Consider the following 20609-nt stretch of genomic DNA (forward strand, 5'->3'; position numbering starts at 1 on the left):
AATAGGTAGAGTTCATGCTCTTGGTGCCACCAGTTTTGGATTTGGAGGAGGAACTTATATAAGTTCCAAAATCCCCTATTCACTGGGATGCTGGGAGATAACAGTCCAATAAAAGACGTTTTACAAGCTTCCTTGTTGTCTGGATTGCTTTGAGTTTTTTGGACTGAATGGCTATGTTCCAGTAGCATTCTCTCCTGACTTTTCACCTGCATGTGTGGCTGGCATCCTCAGAGGTTATGTTGATAGTGAGTAACATGGAGTATGTGTATTTCTCTCTCTGTGAAATGTACAGGGTGGGAAAAAGAACCCTCATCTTAAAGCAAGTGTGAATGTTGCAATGAAGAAGAGACCTCCAAGTCTCTCTCAATCAACATTTAATGCCAGGACTGTGGCTTAGTTGAGCTCACCATGCGGCTGAGAGAGAGTGACTCACACAGGATCACCCAGTGGGTTTCTATGGGCCCTTCCACACATTATCTGAGTGTGGACTCAGATAACCCAGTTGAAAACAAATATTGTGGGATTTTCTGCCTTGCTATTCTGGGATATAGGGCTGCATGGAATGGCCCAAAGTCAAATCTATAATTCAAAGCAGGATACTGTGCTGGAGTCTTGTTGGAAGTTGTTGCCCATTTGTTTTACTGCCTTCTATCTTATAAAGTTATAGTTCAAATAGTCTTGGCATCCCCATTTCGGCTACCACAGAAAATTCAGGTTCCAAGAGGCGCACGTCATCCCAGAATCACAGGAGCTCTTCTTCCCTTGCCATTGGTTTCACCTCTCTCCTAATGTTTCTTTCCACCCCTTCGAGGATGAGGATATCAAGGCCAAACCATTTGAAGTAAAGGGCAGGAGAGCAACCCACAAATCCCATTCACCTCTCTCTCAAAGGAATGACAACCACTTTGGAACATTCCTATTTTTTTGGTGGAAGGAAGCAACTATCCTTGGAATGGAAGTCAGAGGATGCTGGGAATGGCTGCCCAAAAACAATTTCTCTGGCTCTGGCTGAAGCTATATATTTCTTTTTAAAGGAATAAGGGCAAATGCAAGAGAAGGTGGCTTGTTTTATATCAACTCTAGTGAATATTCCTATTTATAGTAAAGAAATATGGCCATCTGCCGGAAATGCTTTCATTGTGCTTTTCCTGCACGGCAGAGGGTTGGACTGGATGGCCCATGTGGTCTTTTCCAGTTCTATGAATCTATGATGTCGTCATCGTCATCGTCATCATCTATAATAATAAACATGGAAGGGGTTGGACTGGATGGCCCTTGGGCTCTCTTCTATGATTCTATGAACATAACAGATTTTCCTACAGAAAAGGACTCTTCTGAGCATGCCCACTCTTGTATGGCATACCGTCCAATGTTTTGATCCTGAATTTTAAACTCAACACTTGTGTTCACTATATTTTAACCTATGTATTTCAGTATATGCATTTTGTAGAAATACGTTTTAATATGTGTGTTTTATGTAATGTTTATGACGATTAACATTGCTCTGGTGGCGCATTGGGTTAAACTCTTGTGCTGGCAGGACTGCTGACCAAAAGGCCAGCTGTTCGAATCCGGTGAGAGTGGGTTGAGCTCCCTCTGTCAGCGCCATCTCCCCATGCGGGGACATCCGGGCATCCTCTGGGCAACGTCCTTGCAAACGGCCAATTCTCCACACCAGAAGCGACTTTCAGTTTCTTCAAGTCTCTCCTGACACACAAAAAGATTTGAGCTGAAAGAAGGAGAGCTGAAAGAAATTAAAGTGTTGTTGTTGCTGCTGCTGTGCAATGTTGAAAACCACCCAAATAACTACATCAACCGGGCTACACCTTTAGATGCCAGCCTCCGACTGTGTCAAGGAATGAAGCAAAAATGAGCCCTTGCTTCACTTTTCAAGGTGGTTTGTAAATTGCCAGGAATCTGGCTCTGAAATCACAGCAGAAGCATTGTCTCCGGAGCTTCAAATCTCCCCTTCTTTTGTATTTTTTTTGGCCAAGTCGGGGCATTATTGCTGATGAAGGGTACCCCTTTAGTTAGGCACTCCAAGGCTGGCAACAGAAGGCAAGCAGTCTCCGTAGGTGAAGCAAAAGTCTCTTTATTCCAAGTGTGGCCACACAGGGAGAAACAGCCAATACAGATCAGTGTCTTTAAAGAGAGCTGTCTCTGCCATTTGGATCTTTCAGTCTCCTTATATACATGTCTTTTCACTGTGTCATGGGCACACACCCCTCTTATCGGATCAACCATTCAAAAACATGTTTTTCTCATATTTTGCCACTTCAGTGTCTTTAACTGATAACCCTCTACAAACTACGTAAACACACACATTATTGTTACAGATAAGCATTTTGGGTGTTAACCCACCCTGGGTACTCCCTGGGCATACTAACCCACCCTGGGTACTCCCTGGGTTTTCTGCCTTTTTGCCTTCCACCACAGCAGTGAAAGTGGTACCAAACTGCATTCGGTCAACAGCGTAGACCAGGCATGGGCAAGCTTGGGCGCTCCAGGTGTTTTGGACTTCGACTCTCACAATTCCTAACAGCCTCAGGCCCCTTCCTTTTGCTCCTCAGCCGCTTAAGCGGCCCAGGGGCAAAAGGAAAGGGCCTGAGGCTGTTAAGACTTTGTGGGAGTCGAAGTCCAAAACACTTGGAGTGCCCAAGTTTGCCCATGCCTGGTGTAGATGCACCCCAAAATTGTTTTGGCAAACCAATGACAATTCGGAGGCCCCAGTGGCATTCAGGCGGCCTTAATGAGTGGTCAGTCCGGGAGCCTGCTATTTTCTTCTGTCCAATTAATTCTTTTTATGGTGGACTGGATAAAAAGGAGACAAAAGGCCCTGAAAGCAGCAATGAGTCATTAGCATTCAACAGCTCTTTCCCTCTTGGCTTCTCCCCAGGCCTTGCCCTTGTCCCAGGCATGGGTGATTCAACTTCGCACCAAAAAAAAAAAAAAAGGAAGCTGAAAAAGGGAAGATCACGACAGACTTCACTTTTATTTTTTCCTCCATGGAGAAAATCCACCGTCTTCAGACAACAATAAAAGAAGACTATTTGGAGGAATCGACATAGTTCTATCCTAATTCCTTTCCTTAGAAGATCCCTTGTTATCCGAGTGTGATGGCGTTCCAAGTGTAGTGTCTTGGTGGTGGATATGTAGGTGACTCTGGAACCCTATTCTTGATCTGCATGTTTCTCCACAGTGAGGGCATCAGTTTCCAGGTAGAAGGTGGTCCCGGTCAGGGTTGACTTGACCCGCCTTCCTCTTGGCACGTTTCTCCCTCCATTCATGCCTCTTTGAATTCCACAGAACTGCTGGTCACAGCTGACCTCCAGTTAGAGCACTCAAGGGCCAGGGATTCCCAGTTCTCGGTGTCTATGCCACAGTTTTTAAGGTTAGCTTTAAGCCTATCTCTAAATCTCTTTTTCTGTCCACCAACATTACATTTTCCATTCTTAAGTTCAGAGTAAATAACTGCTTTGGGAGATGGTGATCAGATATTTGGACAATGTGGGCAGTTAAACTGAGTTGATGGTGTAGGAGCATTGCTTCAATGATGGTGGTCTTTGCTTCTTTGAGCACGCTGACATTTATCTGCCTGTCTTCCCAAGAGATTTGCAGGATTTTTCGGCGGCAACGTGGATGGAATCGTTCCAGGAGTTGAGTGTGATGTCTGTAGACAGTCCACGTTTTGCAAGCATATAGCAGGGTTGGGGGAACAATGGCTTTATAAACAAGCACCTTGGTCTCCCTACGGATGTCCCAGTCCTCAAGCACTCTCTTCTTCATTTGGAAAAATGCTGAACTCACAGAGCTAAGGCAGTGTTGTATTTCAGTATCAATGTTGGCTTTTGTGGAGAGGTGGCTGCCAAGGGAGCAGAAATGGTCAACATTTTCTAATGTTACACCATGAGTTGTATTTCTAGCATTACAGCAGGATTGGCTGGTGCCTGCTGGAAGAGCATGTTGGTTTTCTCGACGTTCAATGAGAAGCCAAGTTTCTTGTATGCTTCTGCAAAGATGTTTAGAGTGGCTTGTAGGTCTTCTTCTGAATGAGCACATACTATGTTATCATCTGTATATTGGAGTTCAATAACTGATGTTGTTGTGACCTTGGTTTTGGTTTTCAGTCTGCTGAGGTTGAATAGCTTGCCATTTGTCCAATAGATTATTTCCACTCCGGTTCCATTCCCATCCCCCTATGAGCCTATTGGTAGCATTACAGATTTTATTTTTGAAAGATCCTATCTTTTGTCATAGTTTGGATCCCCAGATCCATGGGTGCTCAAATCCTGTTATATGCAATGATGGCCCCTGATATAGAATGGCAATTGGTTCCAACAAGTGATGGAGAGGATGCATGAAATGGTGCTCAAACCATGACAAGAAACAAACTTTGTTTTTTGGGATTATTTTCCTGAATTAGTTTCCAATTTTCATCTCTACGGATGATACTTTGGGCACACATGCAATGACTGCATGCATTGGCAAATACATTTCAACGGGGTCCCCTCTTTGCACAAATGCCCTTGAAATTTTGCATTATAGATACGTTGAATCTTGGTTGCAATAATCAACGGATTCTGGCGATAGCAGTTGTCAAACACTTAACTCTTTATAGAAATATGTTTTAATATGTATCTTTTATAGAAATATATGTTTAAGATGTGTATTTATGATATTTTTACAATGTTTACATATGTGTTCTAATTACTCTGTAACCCACTGCCATGAGGAGAGGCGGGTAAGAAATAAAATTATTGTTGTTGTTGTTTTACTGACACAAAAACAAGGAACTCAATATTAATTTATTACATTTGGCTCAATTCATAGGAATCCAATGACAAAGAAGCCTTTAATTCTAAGTTCTCCATTTCTTATCTCAGAAGGTGAAATCCTAATAAGAAAGGTAGAAAATTATTAATGAACACTAGGGTATTTAGACAGGATGGGGCTTTTTCTATAGCGGTAAATGATCAGAAGATCATTTATTAAACAATTTTCCTTTTTTTTCTTCACTCAATGATACTAGTAAAGGTAAAGGTAGTCCCCTGACATTAAGTCCAGTCATGTCTGACTCTGGGGTGTGGTGCTCATCTCCATTTCTAAGCCGAAGAGCCAGCGTTGTCCGTAGACACCTCCAAGGCTAAGTGGCCGGCATGACTGCATGGAGCGCTGTTACCTTCCCACCAGAGCGGTACCTATTGATCTACTCACATTTGCATGTTTTCGAACTGCTAGGTTGGCAGAAGCTAGGGCTGACAGCGGAAGCTCACGCCGCTCCCCAGAATTGAACCTGCGACCTTTTGATCAACAAGCTCAGCAGCTCAGTGCTTTAATCCACTGCGCCACCGAGGGCTCCATCATTAGTGTGCGGCTAAAACAAATGATCCCCTTCTCTCTCTCAAAAAAGAGGAACCTTCCTTATTCTTTGTTGATAGTTAACTCAGTTTTATTGCTTGGAGCCCAATTGCACCAAAGCTTTTCAACCAGAGCCCGAGTTGCTAAAAGTAGATTTATTCTAAATGTTCAAAGACAAGTTAAAGAGATCTCCATGTTTTGGGTGCATCTGCACTGTAAAACGAATGCGGTTTGATGCTGCTTTGATGATTCGATGCAATGGGATCCTGGGAGTTGTAGATTTGCAGGGTCTTGAGCCTTCTCTACCCAAGAGCACAAACTACTAATCCCAGGATTCCATAGCATTGGAGTCATGGCAATTAAAGTGGTGTCAAATTGCATTCATTGCATAATGTATAATGTATAATGTATAACAACAACAACAACGATAATGGTAATAATAATATTAATCTCTACACATAATAAAAGTGAAAATATGTACGTGTGTATTTGGCTGGGGTGCCCACATTCACAGACAGGACCCCACTTCCACTATGAACCTCACCTAAGAGGAGCCACCAAAGGCTCTCCCTCCAATGACATTGCAGGTTAGAGTGAGCACAGTGAACATGTTCAAGTCCTGCCAGTGTCCACAAACACAAGACTTCCCTGATAGTTCACCTACACCCAGAGAAACTGTGACCCCCACCAACAATGGATCAGGACCAAATTTGGCACAGAGAAGCCCCATGACAAACTGAACATACTGCTGGAGTTTGTGGGAAATTACCTTGATTTTGGGAGTTGTAGTTCACCCTTATCCAGATAGCAATCAGCCCAGTCGACATCGGATCTAGATCAAACTTGGTACACAGGTCCAACATAGCCCACTGTGCATACTGGCAGGGTTTGACCTTAGATCTGGGAGTTGTAATTCACCCTTATGTAGAGAGCAGTAAACCCAGCCAATATCGGATCTGGACCAAACTTGGCACACAGACTCCCCATGACCAATTGAACATACCACTGGGGTTTTTGAGAACTGACCTTGATTTTGGGAGTTGTAGTTCTTCCTTATCCAGAGAGGACTGAACCCAGCCGATGTTGGATCTGGACCAAACTTGGCACACAGACCCAACATGGCCAACTGTGCAAACAGGCGGGGTTTGGGGAAGATTGATCTTGGATCTGGGAGTTGTAGTTCATCTTTATCCTGAGAGCACTGAACCCAGCCAATATTGTAGCTAGACCAAACTAGGCACACAGACTCCCCATGACCAATTGAACATACCGCTGGGCTTTTTGAGAACTAACCTTGATTTTGGGAGTTGTTGTTCGTCCTTATCCAGAGGGCACTGAACCCAGCCGATGTTGGATCTGATACAGCCGATGTTGGATCTTGGCACACAGACCCAACATGGCCAACTGTGCATACAGACAGGGTTTGTTGGAGATTGACCCTGGATCTGGGAGTTGTAGTTCACCCTTATCCAGAAAGCACTAAACACACCCAACTATGAATCTGGATGGAACTTGGCACACAGAACCCTTGTGACTAACATTACACACTCGAGGAGTTGTCGGTGGTGGTGGGGGGATGACATGACCCACCCGCATGGGAATAGTAGTTCACCCTGCATCCAGAGATATTACCAAACTTCCTAAAACAAACAATGCCTTTTATAAATTGCCCAGGCACTGCCTAGTCCCCAAGCTAGTAATAATAATAAAAGGAGAATGAAAATAATAGTTAAATGATGATGATGATAACAATTAAAATGATAATAATGATAAAAACAATTAAAATGATGATAATGGTAAAAACAATTAAAATTATGATAATAGTTAAATGATAGTAAAAATGATAATTAAATTGATACTACTACTAATAATAATGATAATAGTGATAATAATGGTGCTAATACCCTTAAAGAACATACTCGAGGATATATATGTTATTTTCACAGTGCACTTTATGACTGATATTGATTGCAGTTGGAATATGTGGCTATTGTTGCATTTTACAGATTTTAACTGGGGGATGTTTATATTGGTTGTTATTGCTTTTGTGTTATTGTCTTTGCCCTTTTTGTATTTTGTGTGTTTGCACCTTTGAGTGCTTTGTGAGCCGCTCCGAGTCCCTCCAGGAGATAGTGGCGGGGTATAAATAAAGTATTATTATTATTATTATTATTATTATTATTATTTGTATTGCCTGTGTCTCCTTGTTTCATAACTTACTCATTTCATTGTTTCACAATAAAAAGGAATAAATATATCAGCAAAGGATGAATAAAAGACTTTTTTAATTTTACGAAATGGATCTGTACAAAAGTTAGCATGACTTAGTCAGAAGCAAGTGAAACAGAACAGATGAAACAGATGACCAAACAGGAGGAAAAAACAAATTATAAGATTGCATAAAAAGGCATTTCTGTTCTCAACCCCCTCCCCCACAAATTCCCCAATGGCATTCTCCCCTTTAGAACTAAAAGAGGAAAGGAATCATTTCAAGGAAACAAAACGTAGGAAAACAAAAAGATAAAAAGTTTAAAGATTTATAAAGTCTTCTTTCTTTTTCTCGTTTTTAAAAGGCACAATCATTAAAGGAGGCGGTTATTATATGCTCAGCATACAATGGGACACATGTCGAAGAAAGAATTAGTTGAGAGTCATAGCGGAGAACCGTTTGTTTTTCACAGCTTGGATGGATGAACCTCTGGTCCCCAAATAGGCAAGATTTAAAAGTGAAACTGAATCCAAAACTTCCAAAGCAATCGGTTTCAACTACGGAAAAATCAATTGGTGTCCCTTTCATCTCGGAGAAAGGAAATCTCCAAAAATTCACATTTTGCTTGCATTGAGCGGTAGTTTCTCTTGTAAGACTACATCCACATAACAATATACAGTAGTTTGAATGGGTTGCTGGAATTGTGAATTATGTAGTCTTTTTCTCCCTTAAAAAGAAATAAGGGAAAGAGAGCTAGAACTCAACCTGAAAAATCCACACCATCTCAATTGGGGGTGCGTCTACATGGTGGATTTAATGCAGTTTGATGGCACTTTGATTGCAATGGAATCCTGGGAGTTGTAGTTTGGGGAGGCACTGGAACTTTAGCAGAGAAGGCCCAAAACTATAACTCAGGGGTCCACAAACCTTTTAAACCGAGGGCCAGGTCACAGTCCCTCAAACTGTTGGAAGGCCGGATTATAATTTGAAAAAAAAAATGAATGAATTCCTATGCACACTGCACATATCTTATTTTTAGTGCAAAAAACACTTACAACAATACAATAATTAAAATGAAGAACAATTTCATCAAATATAAAATTATTAGTATTTCAATGGGAAGTGTGGTCTTACTTTTGGCTGATGAGATAGGATTGTTGTTATTGTGTGCTTTCAAGTCATTTCAGACTTAGGTTGACCCTTAGCGAGGGCCGGGTAAATGACCCTGGAGGGCCGCATCCGGCCCCGGGCCTTAGTTTGAGGACCCCTGCTATAACTAAATCTCCTAGGATTCCATAACATTGAATCACAGCAGATCAAAGGGAGTTAAACTGCATTAATTCTACAGAGTAGATGCATCGTAGGAGAAACAAAAGCCCAGTTCTGCCATAGGGATAAGAACATCTGAATCTTAAGGCTCATCATATGAAGGCATTCGACTTGAAACTACCTCCAAAATGGCCAAAGCTCGGAAGATGGACTTAAAAAAATACCCCAAAAGGAGCTTGTTCCAAGACTTTTATGGTATTCTCTTGGGATAACCTTGGTCAAGTGCTCATACACCGTAAATGTTGAAATTCATTGTGATGTTCGTCCAAAAAATCTCAATGAACATCTATCCAAACCCACACAGTTGTATGGTGGAATATACGGGCAGAACAGTTCTGGTTTGTGACAGCTGGATGGGGTCCTAAAGGTAATCTAGTCCAACCCAAATCCCAGCACTCCTTACAGGTGGCCACCCAGCTTTGAATAGTTCCTGATGACAAAGGCAAGTCTTCTATGCATCCAACGAGTGCAATAGTTTGACTAATAGGTTAGTGGGGCATCTACACTGTTGAGTTAATGCAGTTTGAGACCACTTGGGATGACCATGGCTTAAAGCAATCAGATAATGGGAGAGGTAATTTCACAAGAAGAGACGTGTTGGCTCAATGGATTAAACCAGTGGTTCTCAACCAGGGTCCCCAGGTGTTTTCGCCTACAACTCCCAGAAATCCCAGCCAGTTTACCAGCTGTTAGGATTTCTGGGAGTTTATGGCCAAAACGTCTGGGGACCCACAGGTTGAGAACCACTGGATTAAACCCTTGTGCTGGCTGAACTGCTGACCTGAAGGTTGGCAGTTCGAATCCACAAGAAGGGGTGAGCTCCTTTCTGTCAGCTCCAGCTTCCTGTGCGGGGATATGAGAGAAGACTCCCACAGGATGGTAAAACATCTGGGTGTCCCCTGGGCAACATCTCTGCAGACAGCCATTTTTTTTCACACCAGAAGTGACTTGTAATTTCTCAAGTCACTTCTGACATGAAAAAAAATCACAAGGCCTTCTCTGCCAAAGAGGGCTGGTGTTTGACCAAACTACAACTCCCAGCACTCCAGAGCATCAAAAGATGGGTTTTAAAGTTGTGTCAAACTGTATTAATTTAACAGTGTAGATTCACCCCTTGACACACTTTAATTTATACAAATGGCTCCCAACTTGGGAGTCCTCCAAATGTTTGGACTCCAACTCTCCATTAGCCAATAGTTGGGAATTATGGGAATTGTAGTCTTAAATACCTGGAGGACCAAAGATAGGAAACTATTGATCCATATGAGACTCAATATTAAGTTATCCTTCTCCTTTTGAAGTTGATCTAATGATGTATTTCTCCTCTTCTTTCAAGCTCTCGCATTGCAATTTAATTTTGAGATGCGCTGCAGATTTTGATCTTCCTAACTGAATCCAAATGGTACAATATCTTCTTATTTCTCAAAAAAGGACAGGTTTGGGGAAAATATCACCTTGCCTCTGATGCTGTTTTGCAAACAAATCTCTCTTTTCATCAAGAATATCGACTTCTTGCACAGAATTACTCCATGAATTAAAAAACAAAAGACCAAAACAACACAGAACATAAATACATATTTAACAAGTTTATCCCCCCCCCCCCAAACAAAAAATAATCAAAACAACTCCTTTTGCTTCTTTTTTGGAGCTTCTTGTTGGCTTGAAAACTTCCCAAAAACAACGTTAATTGCAACCAAAGCTGGGCTTTGAAGAAAAATTGCAACAAAAACGAAGAAAAGCTGACATTAGTCATTCGGTCCCAGCAGATTCTTGAATGGTCCCTTTTGACGGTTCAGGTTTATTTTTGTGAATCTACTTGGATTCTTTGTGGCCCAATTGCAATGGACCCTCGGACACCGTCATCTCCTCCTCTTTCGTTCTGCGCTCGAATCCTGCTTTTTCAAGGCCTCACAGATGAGGTAGAACATCTCATCCTTCATTTCTCCAAAAGACGGGTCATAAGTTGTTACTGTTGCTGTTATTATTATTATTATTATTTTCCTCCACTGCTCATTATTAATTATTATTATTAATAGAGAAAACAGAATCTTTGAAAATGTCACGGGAAAGTCCCAGAGGAGAAGAAAGAGGAGGCACTTGAGACAACGAACCATGCTCCGCGGAAGGTATTTTACTGTTTTGCCATTTCCCACTTCATTTGTGTAGTGCATACATAGAATCAGAGAAATACAGAATCCTAGAGCTGGAAGAGACTCCAGTCTGACCCCATTCTGCCGTGAAGACAGACACTATCCAAGCCTTCCCGACAAATGGCCATCCAAGACTTCTGGAGAGGGAGACTCCACTGGACCACATCTCTTTCACAGCAATTTGAAACCATGGTCCGTGGTTTCCTAGTCTCTGGAGCAGCAGAACACAAGCTTGCTCCACCTCAATGTTTTTATTTTAGGGGAAAGGAGACCTTGTCGGAGTCACTGTCCCCCCACTTTGGTCCTCTTTCAGGGTCTCGTCAGTGTCGTGTAGACGGGTTGGTCCCAGTTGGCGGTGGGGCTGTGTGATGGTGGGATGGAGAGGCTGTTCAGGATCGGAGTGGCATAAGGACGGCGTGAGGAATGGAAGTAGGGGTACTGGTAGATGCTGGAAGGGTACCCTGAATAGGGGTTGTAGTAGCTGGAGCTCTGGAGATCGGTGTAGTCGCACTGGGAGCCAGAGAAGGAGGCTGTGGCCAATACTGCGGAGACCGTTGTCGTGCTTGCTTGGGCACCATACGAACCATAATCAGAGTGGGTCGGCGAGCCATGCGATTGGTCATTATAATGGCTGGGGCTGAGTTGCTCCGTCTTGATGTGCGGTTGCTGTTGCTGCCCAGCTTCGGATGGAGACACGGAGCTGGGGCTTTTGTGTGTCCAAACTGGGGCCGTTCCTCCACTGTACGGTGCCCCATAAGAGCCCCCTGCCGCCGCCGTGGAGTTCTGCCCTTGTTCTGCCGCTGCTGAGGGTAGACCCAAGTGGCCGTTGAGCGGCAAATACTGGTCAAACTCGTGGACGTCAAAGGTCTCCATGTTGTTGATGACCTCACTGCTCAGCTCGGAGATGTCCACGTTGCTGAAGTCAATGTTCTGCCGGCCGCTCTCCACTGGTTGCTGGCCTTCGTACTTTGGCTCCTTCTTGGCCCCGTGGTGGAGATCCGTCTTTGGGGTGGTCGGAGGGGTCGGGGGCCCGTGGGGCTGTCCTGAGGACAAAGAAACAGGTCAGTGGCCGCTATACTTTTTGGGGACCTAAGTGACCCAAGGCTGCACCAACGTGAGCCCACTTGAACTGCCAGGGCTCAATGCCATGGTCTCCTGGCACTTATAGATTGGCACTTTGCAAAATGATAGCTAACACAATCTCATAGTACTGAGCAAGGGCACTTCAAGTGCTGAGATTTATCTCTTCTCCAGGGATAACGGGAGTTGTAATTTCACAAGGTCTTTCACCTTCTTGGCCAAAGAGGGCTGGTGCCTGACTAAGCTACAATGTCCAGAATTCCAGAGCATTGAACCATGGGGTTTAAAGTGGTGCCAAACTGCATAGGTGCACCCCTTGAAAGACTTTAATCTCTAGATACTTTGGCTAGTAGATACTTTGGCTACTTGACCAGTAGTCAGGAATTCTGGGAATTGTAACCGAAAACATCTGGAGGACCAAAAATTGGGAACCATTGCTCTGTCTGTACAAACCTCAATGTTTATCTTTTATCCTTATGAAAATCGATCCAGTGATATATAATTTCTCCTCTCCTTCTTTCAAACTCTCACATTTCATTTTATTTTTGAGAAGCACTGCAGATTTTGACCTTCCTAACTGAATCTAAATGGTGCAATATCTTATTTTAAAATTATTTTTAAATAACCAAGGTGGGTAATAAATTATTATTATTACTATTATTTTAGATTCATAGAATAATAGAATTGGAAAAGGTCATATGGGCCATCTAGACCAAAACCCTGTCATATTTATTATGTTTGTTATGGTGTATTTGTTATGTTTATTTATACCCCACTTTTTCTCTCCATAAAGGAGAAACAAGTTGGCTATTATAATTATAAATAATAATGATAATAATGTCCCTGGGGGTTAAACCCTTGTGTCAGCAGGACTGAAGACTGACAGGTCAGAGGTTCAAATATGGGGAGAGCATGGATGAGCTCCCTCTATCAGCTCCAGCTCCCCATGCAGGGACATGAGAGAAGCTTATCACAAGGATGGTAAAGCAGATGGCCAGTTGTCTCACACCAGAAGCAACTTGTGGTTTCTCAAGTCGCTTCTGACATGAAATAAAATTATTGTTGTTGTTATTATTATTGCCAGGTTATTCCAAAGGGAAAAAGTCCTTGCAATGTAAGGGCTCATAATCTACACTGCCATAACTGCATAATATAATCACAATAGAGACTCACATCAGGCCCATAGCCAGAATTTTGATTTGGGGGGGGGGGGTGGAGTTTGATTTTGGGGGGTGGGGTCAGGATCTACCCTAGCAAACCTTTTGTATCATTATCCCAATACCCCCATGCATATGGGATATATTGGGTATGGTGATCAGATTATGATATGAGTAAACATAACAGTTTAAATAATGTACCAGTAAGGCCTTCTCGCGGACCACCCTGAGAATTTTGGGGGGGAGGGCTGAAGCCCCTCAAGCCCCCCTCCCCAAAACTATGGGCCTGACGCACATAATGCAGTTCAACAGCATTGCATGAGTCTAAACTGGTCATATAATACAGTTTCAAATTCCATTCTAAGGCAGTGTAGATGGGACCTATGAAAACACAAAGGCCTGGGTGGAAACAGATGTTGGAATATGTCTTCCTAAACACTGATGGATGATGGCCAAAAATACCTGGAGGACCAAGTATCCCTACTGTTCCTCAAAGGTGAATATACGAATCTTGCAACTTTTTCTTTTCTGTCTATTATGGCATATAGTCTCTTGTATCTCCATCCAGTGATGCCCCTTCACAGTGTCACCAACCCAAAGTGAGAGATGATAAAGATGCCATTCTTTGTGACTTTCTTTATCAAAGGACTGACCCTCCCATCAAATATGTGCAGGGCTCAACCAGGGATGGCTCTGGCTGTGCCATCCATGTGCCTTGAGAGTTGTATCCGGCTTTCCTTACCTGCATGGTCTCCATGGTGGTGGCCTTCATTCACGGAGCTTAACCCGGTGTCGGTCTTGTAGACCTGGCCCCCGCCATGGTGACCCAGTTCAGCTCCGGAGTCTGAATCGCTCTGGCCGGCCTTGATGCTCTTCCTCCGCCGGGGCTGGTATTTGTAGTCAGGGTGGTCCTTCTTGTGCTGGACTCTCAGCCGCTCTGCTTCCTCCACAAAGGGACGCTTCTCGCTCTCACTGAGCAGGCTTGTTAGAGAAAGAAGAGAGGTGGCAGAGTGAAAAGGCTTGTACCCTTAGTACATAGGTGATGATACAAAAAAAGTCTCATTTTCTTAGCCACAGGTGCCCCCCACAATGAAAGTGAAACCCTAGTCTTGCAAGGCTACATCTGCACTGCAGAATAACACCACTTTTATTGCCATGGCTCCATGCTGTGGAATCCTGGGAGTTGTATATGATGTGGATGATGGATAAGATGAATGGTATATAAATATAATAATCATGATCTACAACTCCCTGGATGAGTCATATTCATCATCCCAGGAGATGTAGATCATCATCATGATGACGATGAATGGTATATAAATATCCTCATCATCAAGATCTACATCTCCCAGGATGATGACGACAGCTTCTTAATCTTCGAAGAATGGTATATAAATAGCATCACCACTACCACCACCACCATCTACAACTTTCAGGACAATGACAAAGATGACAACTACTACATTACTACTACTACTACTACTTTTTATTATTATTACTACTATTTTTAGAAAAATGGTATATAAATGTCATATCAACATCATCATCATAATCTACAACTCCCAAGATGACAACGATCATAACTACAACGACTTCTTCTTCTTATCATTATTATTATTATTATAAAAATGATGTATAAATATATTAATCGACACTGAGTGAGCTGGAGACTCCGTAGCCGCTTAGTGGACCTATTTTCGATCGATTCATCCTGCTAGACGCGGAAGTTGTCACCAGAATCCTGGCTGCTGCAAAGCCAACCACCGGTTCCCTTGATCCGTGCCCCTCTTGGCTGGTTAAGAGCTGCCTGGAAGGACTATTCGATCCTTTGAGCAATATAATCAATGGCTCTCTTGAACATGGGGTTTTCCCGGATAACCTAAAAGAGGCAAGGGTCCGTCCTTTGTTGAAGAAACCCAACCTGGACCCTATGCTCCTTGCCAATTATTGTCCAGTCTCTAATCTTCCATTCTTAGGTAAGGTGATAGAGCGGGCTGTATTGGGACAATTCCAGCAATTTTTGGATGACACAGCTGGCCTGGACCCTTTCCAGTCAGGCTTTCACCCAGGTCATGGGACAGAGACGGTCTTGGTTGCTATTACAGATAAACTTCGTCGTCAGTCTGATAGCGGCGGATCGGCGCTTCTGGTACTTCTCGATCTTACCGCAGCGTTTGACACCGTTGACTACGATTTAATGATCCACCATCTTGCCATGTCCAGAGTTCGCAGTCAGGCCCTCAATTGGTTCAATTCATTCCTCTGAAACCGGAGTATGTGGAATATATGGACCAAGTTCCCCCCTCCTATGTGGGGTACCCCAAGATGCAATTCTCTCCCCTCTTCTTTTCAACATCTATGTTAGACCCCTTGCGAGTTTGGCTCGGAGATTCGGCCTGGACTGCTATCAATATGCGGACAACACCCAACTCCTGTTGCGCTTGGAACCCGGAGTAACATCAATACCTGACAATCTCACCTTATGCCTGGAGGCTCTGTTGAACTGGCTACGTGCTAGCAGACTGAAGGTGAATCCGGCGAAGACTGAGATCCTGTGGCATGGCCGCCCAATAGGTCCGACCCATCCGTTACCTACCTTTGATGGCGCTGCTCTTTCTCCATCGCCTACTGTTAAGAGCCTTGGTGTCGTTTTGGATTCGCAGCTGACGATGGAGGCTCAGGTCGCTGCTGCCAGCAAAGAGGCCTTTTTCCATCTACAAGTGAGGCAACTGGCACCTTACCTGGCAACAGTCATCCATGCCATGGTCACATCTAGGCTGGACTATTGCAATGCCCTGTATGTTGGCCTTCCTATTTCTATGACTCGAAAGCTCCGTATTGTCCAGAATGCTGCAGCCAGGTTACTCACAAAAACGCCCATGAAATGCCATATAACACCAGTGCTGCAGCATCTACACTGGCTCCCAATTGAGTATCGTGGTTTGTATAAGATGCTGGTCCTGACCTTTAAAACTTTATATGGCCGGAGTCCATTGTATCTTAGAGATTCTCTCTCCTTCTACCATCATCGGAGGTCACCACGACCATCCCAATGCGATTTGCTCTATTTACCGGGTCCTAGGGAAGTGTACTTGGAAAGCACCAGACACAAGAGGGCCTTCTCTATTTCTGCCCCTGCCTTATGGAATTCCTTGCCTCCCTATTTGAGAGCCATGCGTGACTCAGGGCTCCTAGCACTTAAGACCTGGCTTTTTACTAGAGCATTTGACCCATGTTAATTTTAATATTTGTATGTATGTGTTTTATCCTGTATAATTTCTGCTATGTAAATCACCTGGAGCATCTCGGATGGAGGGCGATTAATAAGTAATTAAAGATGATGATGATGATCTTCATCATCATCTACATCTCCCGGGATGATTACTGCTGCTATTACTACCTCTACTTCTTCTTCTTTTTCTTCTTCTTCTTATAATAAAAATTATATATAAATATCATCATCATCATCTATAACTCTCAAGATGATGACGATCATGACTACTTCTTCTTCTTCTTCTTCTTCTTATTATTATTATTATTATTAGAAAAGTGATGTATAAATATCATCACCACCACCATCATCATCATCATCATCATCATCATCATCATCATCATCATCTACAACTCCCAGGATGATTACTGCTACTATTACTACTTCTACTACTACTACTACTACTTATTATTATTATTATTATTATTATTATTATTATTATAAAAATGATACATAAATATCATCATCACCACCACCACCACCACCACCACCATCATCATCATCACCATCATCTACAACTCCCAGGATGATTATTACTATTTCTTCTTCTTCTTCTTCTTCTTATTATTATTATTATTATTATTATTATAAAATGATATATAAATATCATCATCATCATCTATAACTCTTGGGATGATTGCTACTACTACTGCTACCTAATATTATTATTAGTAGTATTATTATTGCTACTATTATTGAATGCTATATAAATATCATCATAATCATCTACAACTCCCAGATAATTACAACTACTACTACTATTAGGTAAAGGATGAAGGTTTCCCCTTGACATTAAGTCTAGTCGAGTCCGACTCTGGGGATTGCTGCTCATCTCCATTTCTAAGCCGAGAGCCAGTGTTGTCCATAGACATTTCTTAGGTCATGTGGCCTGCATGACTGCATGGAGCACCGTTACCTTCCCGCTGGAGTGGTACCTATTGATCTACTCACATTTGCATGTTTTCAAACTACTGGGTTGGCAGAAGCTGGGGCTAACGATGGGAGCTCACACTACTCGGTGGATTCGAACTGCTGACTTTTTGGTCAACAAATTCCACAGCTCTGCGGTTTAACTTGCTGTACTACCATGGCCCCACTACTACTACTACTACTACTACTACTACTTATTATTATTATTATTATTATTATTACTATTATTATAAAAATGGTATATAAATATCATCATCATCATCTACAACTGCTGGGACTCAAAGCGTTGAACAGTGGCAAAACAATATGATATACAATTTAAAACTATAAACATTAAAATAGAATAAAACCCAGACAATTAAAAATGTATTATTAAAACCATTAGTTTAACAAAGGATCTGAGTCTTCATTGTCAAAGAGAGCCAGTGCCTCCCCAAGCTCCAGTTCCCAGGATGTCTTAGCACTGAGCCATGGCAGTGAAAACAGCACCAAACTGCATTAACTCTACAATGTAGATGCACCCAGAGGTGGGTTTTGCCAGTCCCTTCCTACAAAACATCACCTGGGACTCAATGCCGGTCTCCCATCCAAGTACTCACCAAAGCCAACCCTGCTTAGCTCCCAAGATCAGATATGATTCGGTGCCTTTTGGGTCCAAGTACTCAATTCCATTCCCCACATATTGCATTTAAACATTCTAAATTTGTTAAATGTTAAATCTGGTTTGACATTCATGCTTCAGAGACATTTCAAAGCCACCGTTTTAGATTCTACACCGAACAGGTTTCGATGCATATTAACAATCATATTAATATATATATATATATATATATATATATATATATGTATGTATATATGTATATATGTATATGTATATGTATATGTATATGTATATGTATATGTATATATACACACACACAGGCATACAATCTGCAAATTTTGCATTTCCTTCTCGCACAACACACAAGCTGCCTCCCTCTGCTCGCTTCTGTTCCCAAAAGCCGGCCAATTCAGGATAACTTTTCATACACCCAATGCCTGATCTTAGTTCACAGAAGCTTATTGTGCTTCTGTGAACGCAGCCAGTTGTGAAAATGCCATCAAATTTCCTCATTCCCCCTTTTGCAACAGGAGTTGAACCCTTTTGCAAATCAAGAATGTTTCAGAAAATACAGTTCAGCCCAGAAATATAGTCGAGTGAATTGTTTTAATATACGACTGGATATTTGCTTTCAATAGATTGCATTTCTTATATTTTACTTCATTGCTAATTGGCTAACTGACAGTATATGTCTTGATTCATGGGAGAGGCAGGTAAGAAGAAGCAACAACCACAACCACCACCAACACAACAACATGTGAATGATGATAACACCACCACCACCAATGATGTAGTAGTAGTAGTAGTAGTAATAATAATAATGTAATCAGAAAGCTCCCAATAAAATCAATAGGACTTCATGCTTAAGTCTGGTTTGATCCTGGTTGTGTCTACACTGTAGAATTAATGCAGTTTGACCCCATTTTGACTGCCTTCGCTCAGTGCTATGAAATCCTGAGAAATGTAGTTTGCAAGGTCTATATCTTTCTCTGCCAAATTACAGCTCCCAGGATTCCATAGCATGGAGCCATGATAGTCAAAGTGGGGTCAAACTGCTTTCATTCTATAGTATAGACACACCCAGTCTCCAGTTCAAGGATCCAGGGTTCAAATCCATGCTCAGCCAGAGATCTGAATTTTGAGAGTGTCTACATTGTAGAACCAGTGCAAATTGACACCACTTTATCTGCTGCCATATTATCCAGTTTCTGAAACTAGATTCTCTGCTTTGAAACGGATTATATGGCATTGTAGATCCATATAACTCAGTCCAAAGCAATTGGATATAGAAACTGGATTACATGGCAGCGTAGATCCAGCCTCAATGTGAGGGAATCCCAAGAGCTGTAAGTTTGCAATGTCAGACCTTGGAAAACTACAACTCCCAGAATTTTGTAGCATTGAGCCATGGCGGGCAATGTTATGTAAAAACATTAACATTAATTATACATTGCAGATGCAACCCAGGATTCAAATCCGTAATCGTCAACAAAGCCAACTGGGTGGTTTTGGGCGAGTCACGCTCTCTCAGCTTTGGAGGAAGGCAAAGGGTACCTTCCCCCAAAAGAAAAACCATAAACTGTAGAAAATAATGAAGGCTCGCCAATAAAAAAGGGGATAACCATGAAAGGATGGCATGCCTTTTCTGCTCCAGTTTGCCACAATGAAGTATGCACTAACAATAATCCCTTTTCCTGGCAAAAGCTCAACTTTACAGGCGACCAAATGTTTGTCACAAGATTCGGTATTCAGAGTCCCTTCCTCTATGGCTTGAAAGCTATCCATTCCAAAATCTTCTATTTTGGGGGATCCGTTGCCTTTCTTTCCCTTGCTTAGCATTTCTCTCTTCGAACAAGGCAAAATAATGTCCAAATGCTTGGCAAGCAGACACTGTCTGGTTTGCAAACGCTGAACAATCAGAATCGCTTTCCATGCTTATTTAAACCCAATGGAGTTGACTTCAGAGCAGAATATATTAGGAACATATGGTTAGGATTTTAAACTCATTTTGTGACAAACCAAGTTGGATTCCAGATTGCATTTTGTAATAAAGATGTCGCTATAATGACTCATTTTAAGAAACAGGAAGCAGAACCGAAGCTGCGATGGGTGCATCTACACTGTAGAGTTAATACAGTTTGACTCTGCTTCATCTGCCATGGCTCAATAATATGGGATGTGTAGTTTGCATCACCAATTGTGGCAAACAAAGCTTGTAAAACTACAGACTTCTGTAGCATTGAGACATGGGAGTTAAACTGCATTCATTTCACAGTGTAGATGCACTCTAAATCTTCTGTATAAGTCGAATATGAAATATCAATGCATTTTGCATTTAAACAAATTATGCAAAATAAAAATAAATCTAAAATATTTGCAGTACTAAGGGTTTTAGAAAAGGGATACAGAGGAAAAATAAATTGGAAGTCTGAGAAGGGGATATGGATGAAGATTGTGTGACCTTTGGTTGAATCAGGTTCTTCTAGTAACATATTTATAGGATAGGATATAGGATAGGCTCTAT

General features: G+C 42.2%; 1 protein-coding gene across 1 annotated transcript in view; it reads right to left on the bottom strand.

The window, feature by feature from the left end:
- Positions 1-7626: 7626 nt before the first annotated feature.
- LOC137095406 (transcription factor SOX-8-like) overlaps positions 7627-20609 on the bottom strand; it is a 35074-nt gene continuing 22091 nt past the window's right edge. Inside the window, exons 2-3 of the mRNA XM_067462037.1 lie at positions 14026-14264; positions 7627-12089 (exon numbers count right to left, since the gene is read on the bottom strand). Coding sequence (XP_067318138.1) covers positions 11356-12089; positions 14026-14264 — 973 coding nt within the window. The 3' untranslated portion in view covers positions 7627-11355. The remainder of the gene's footprint in view (positions 12090-14025; positions 14265-20609) is intronic.

This window comes from Anolis sagrei, chromosome Y, assembly GCF_037176765.1.
Source record: "Anolis sagrei isolate rAnoSag1 chromosome Y, rAnoSag1.mat, whole genome shotgun sequence".
Classification (NCBI taxonomy): Eukaryota; Metazoa; Chordata; class Lepidosauria; order Squamata; family Dactyloidae; genus Anolis; species Anolis sagrei.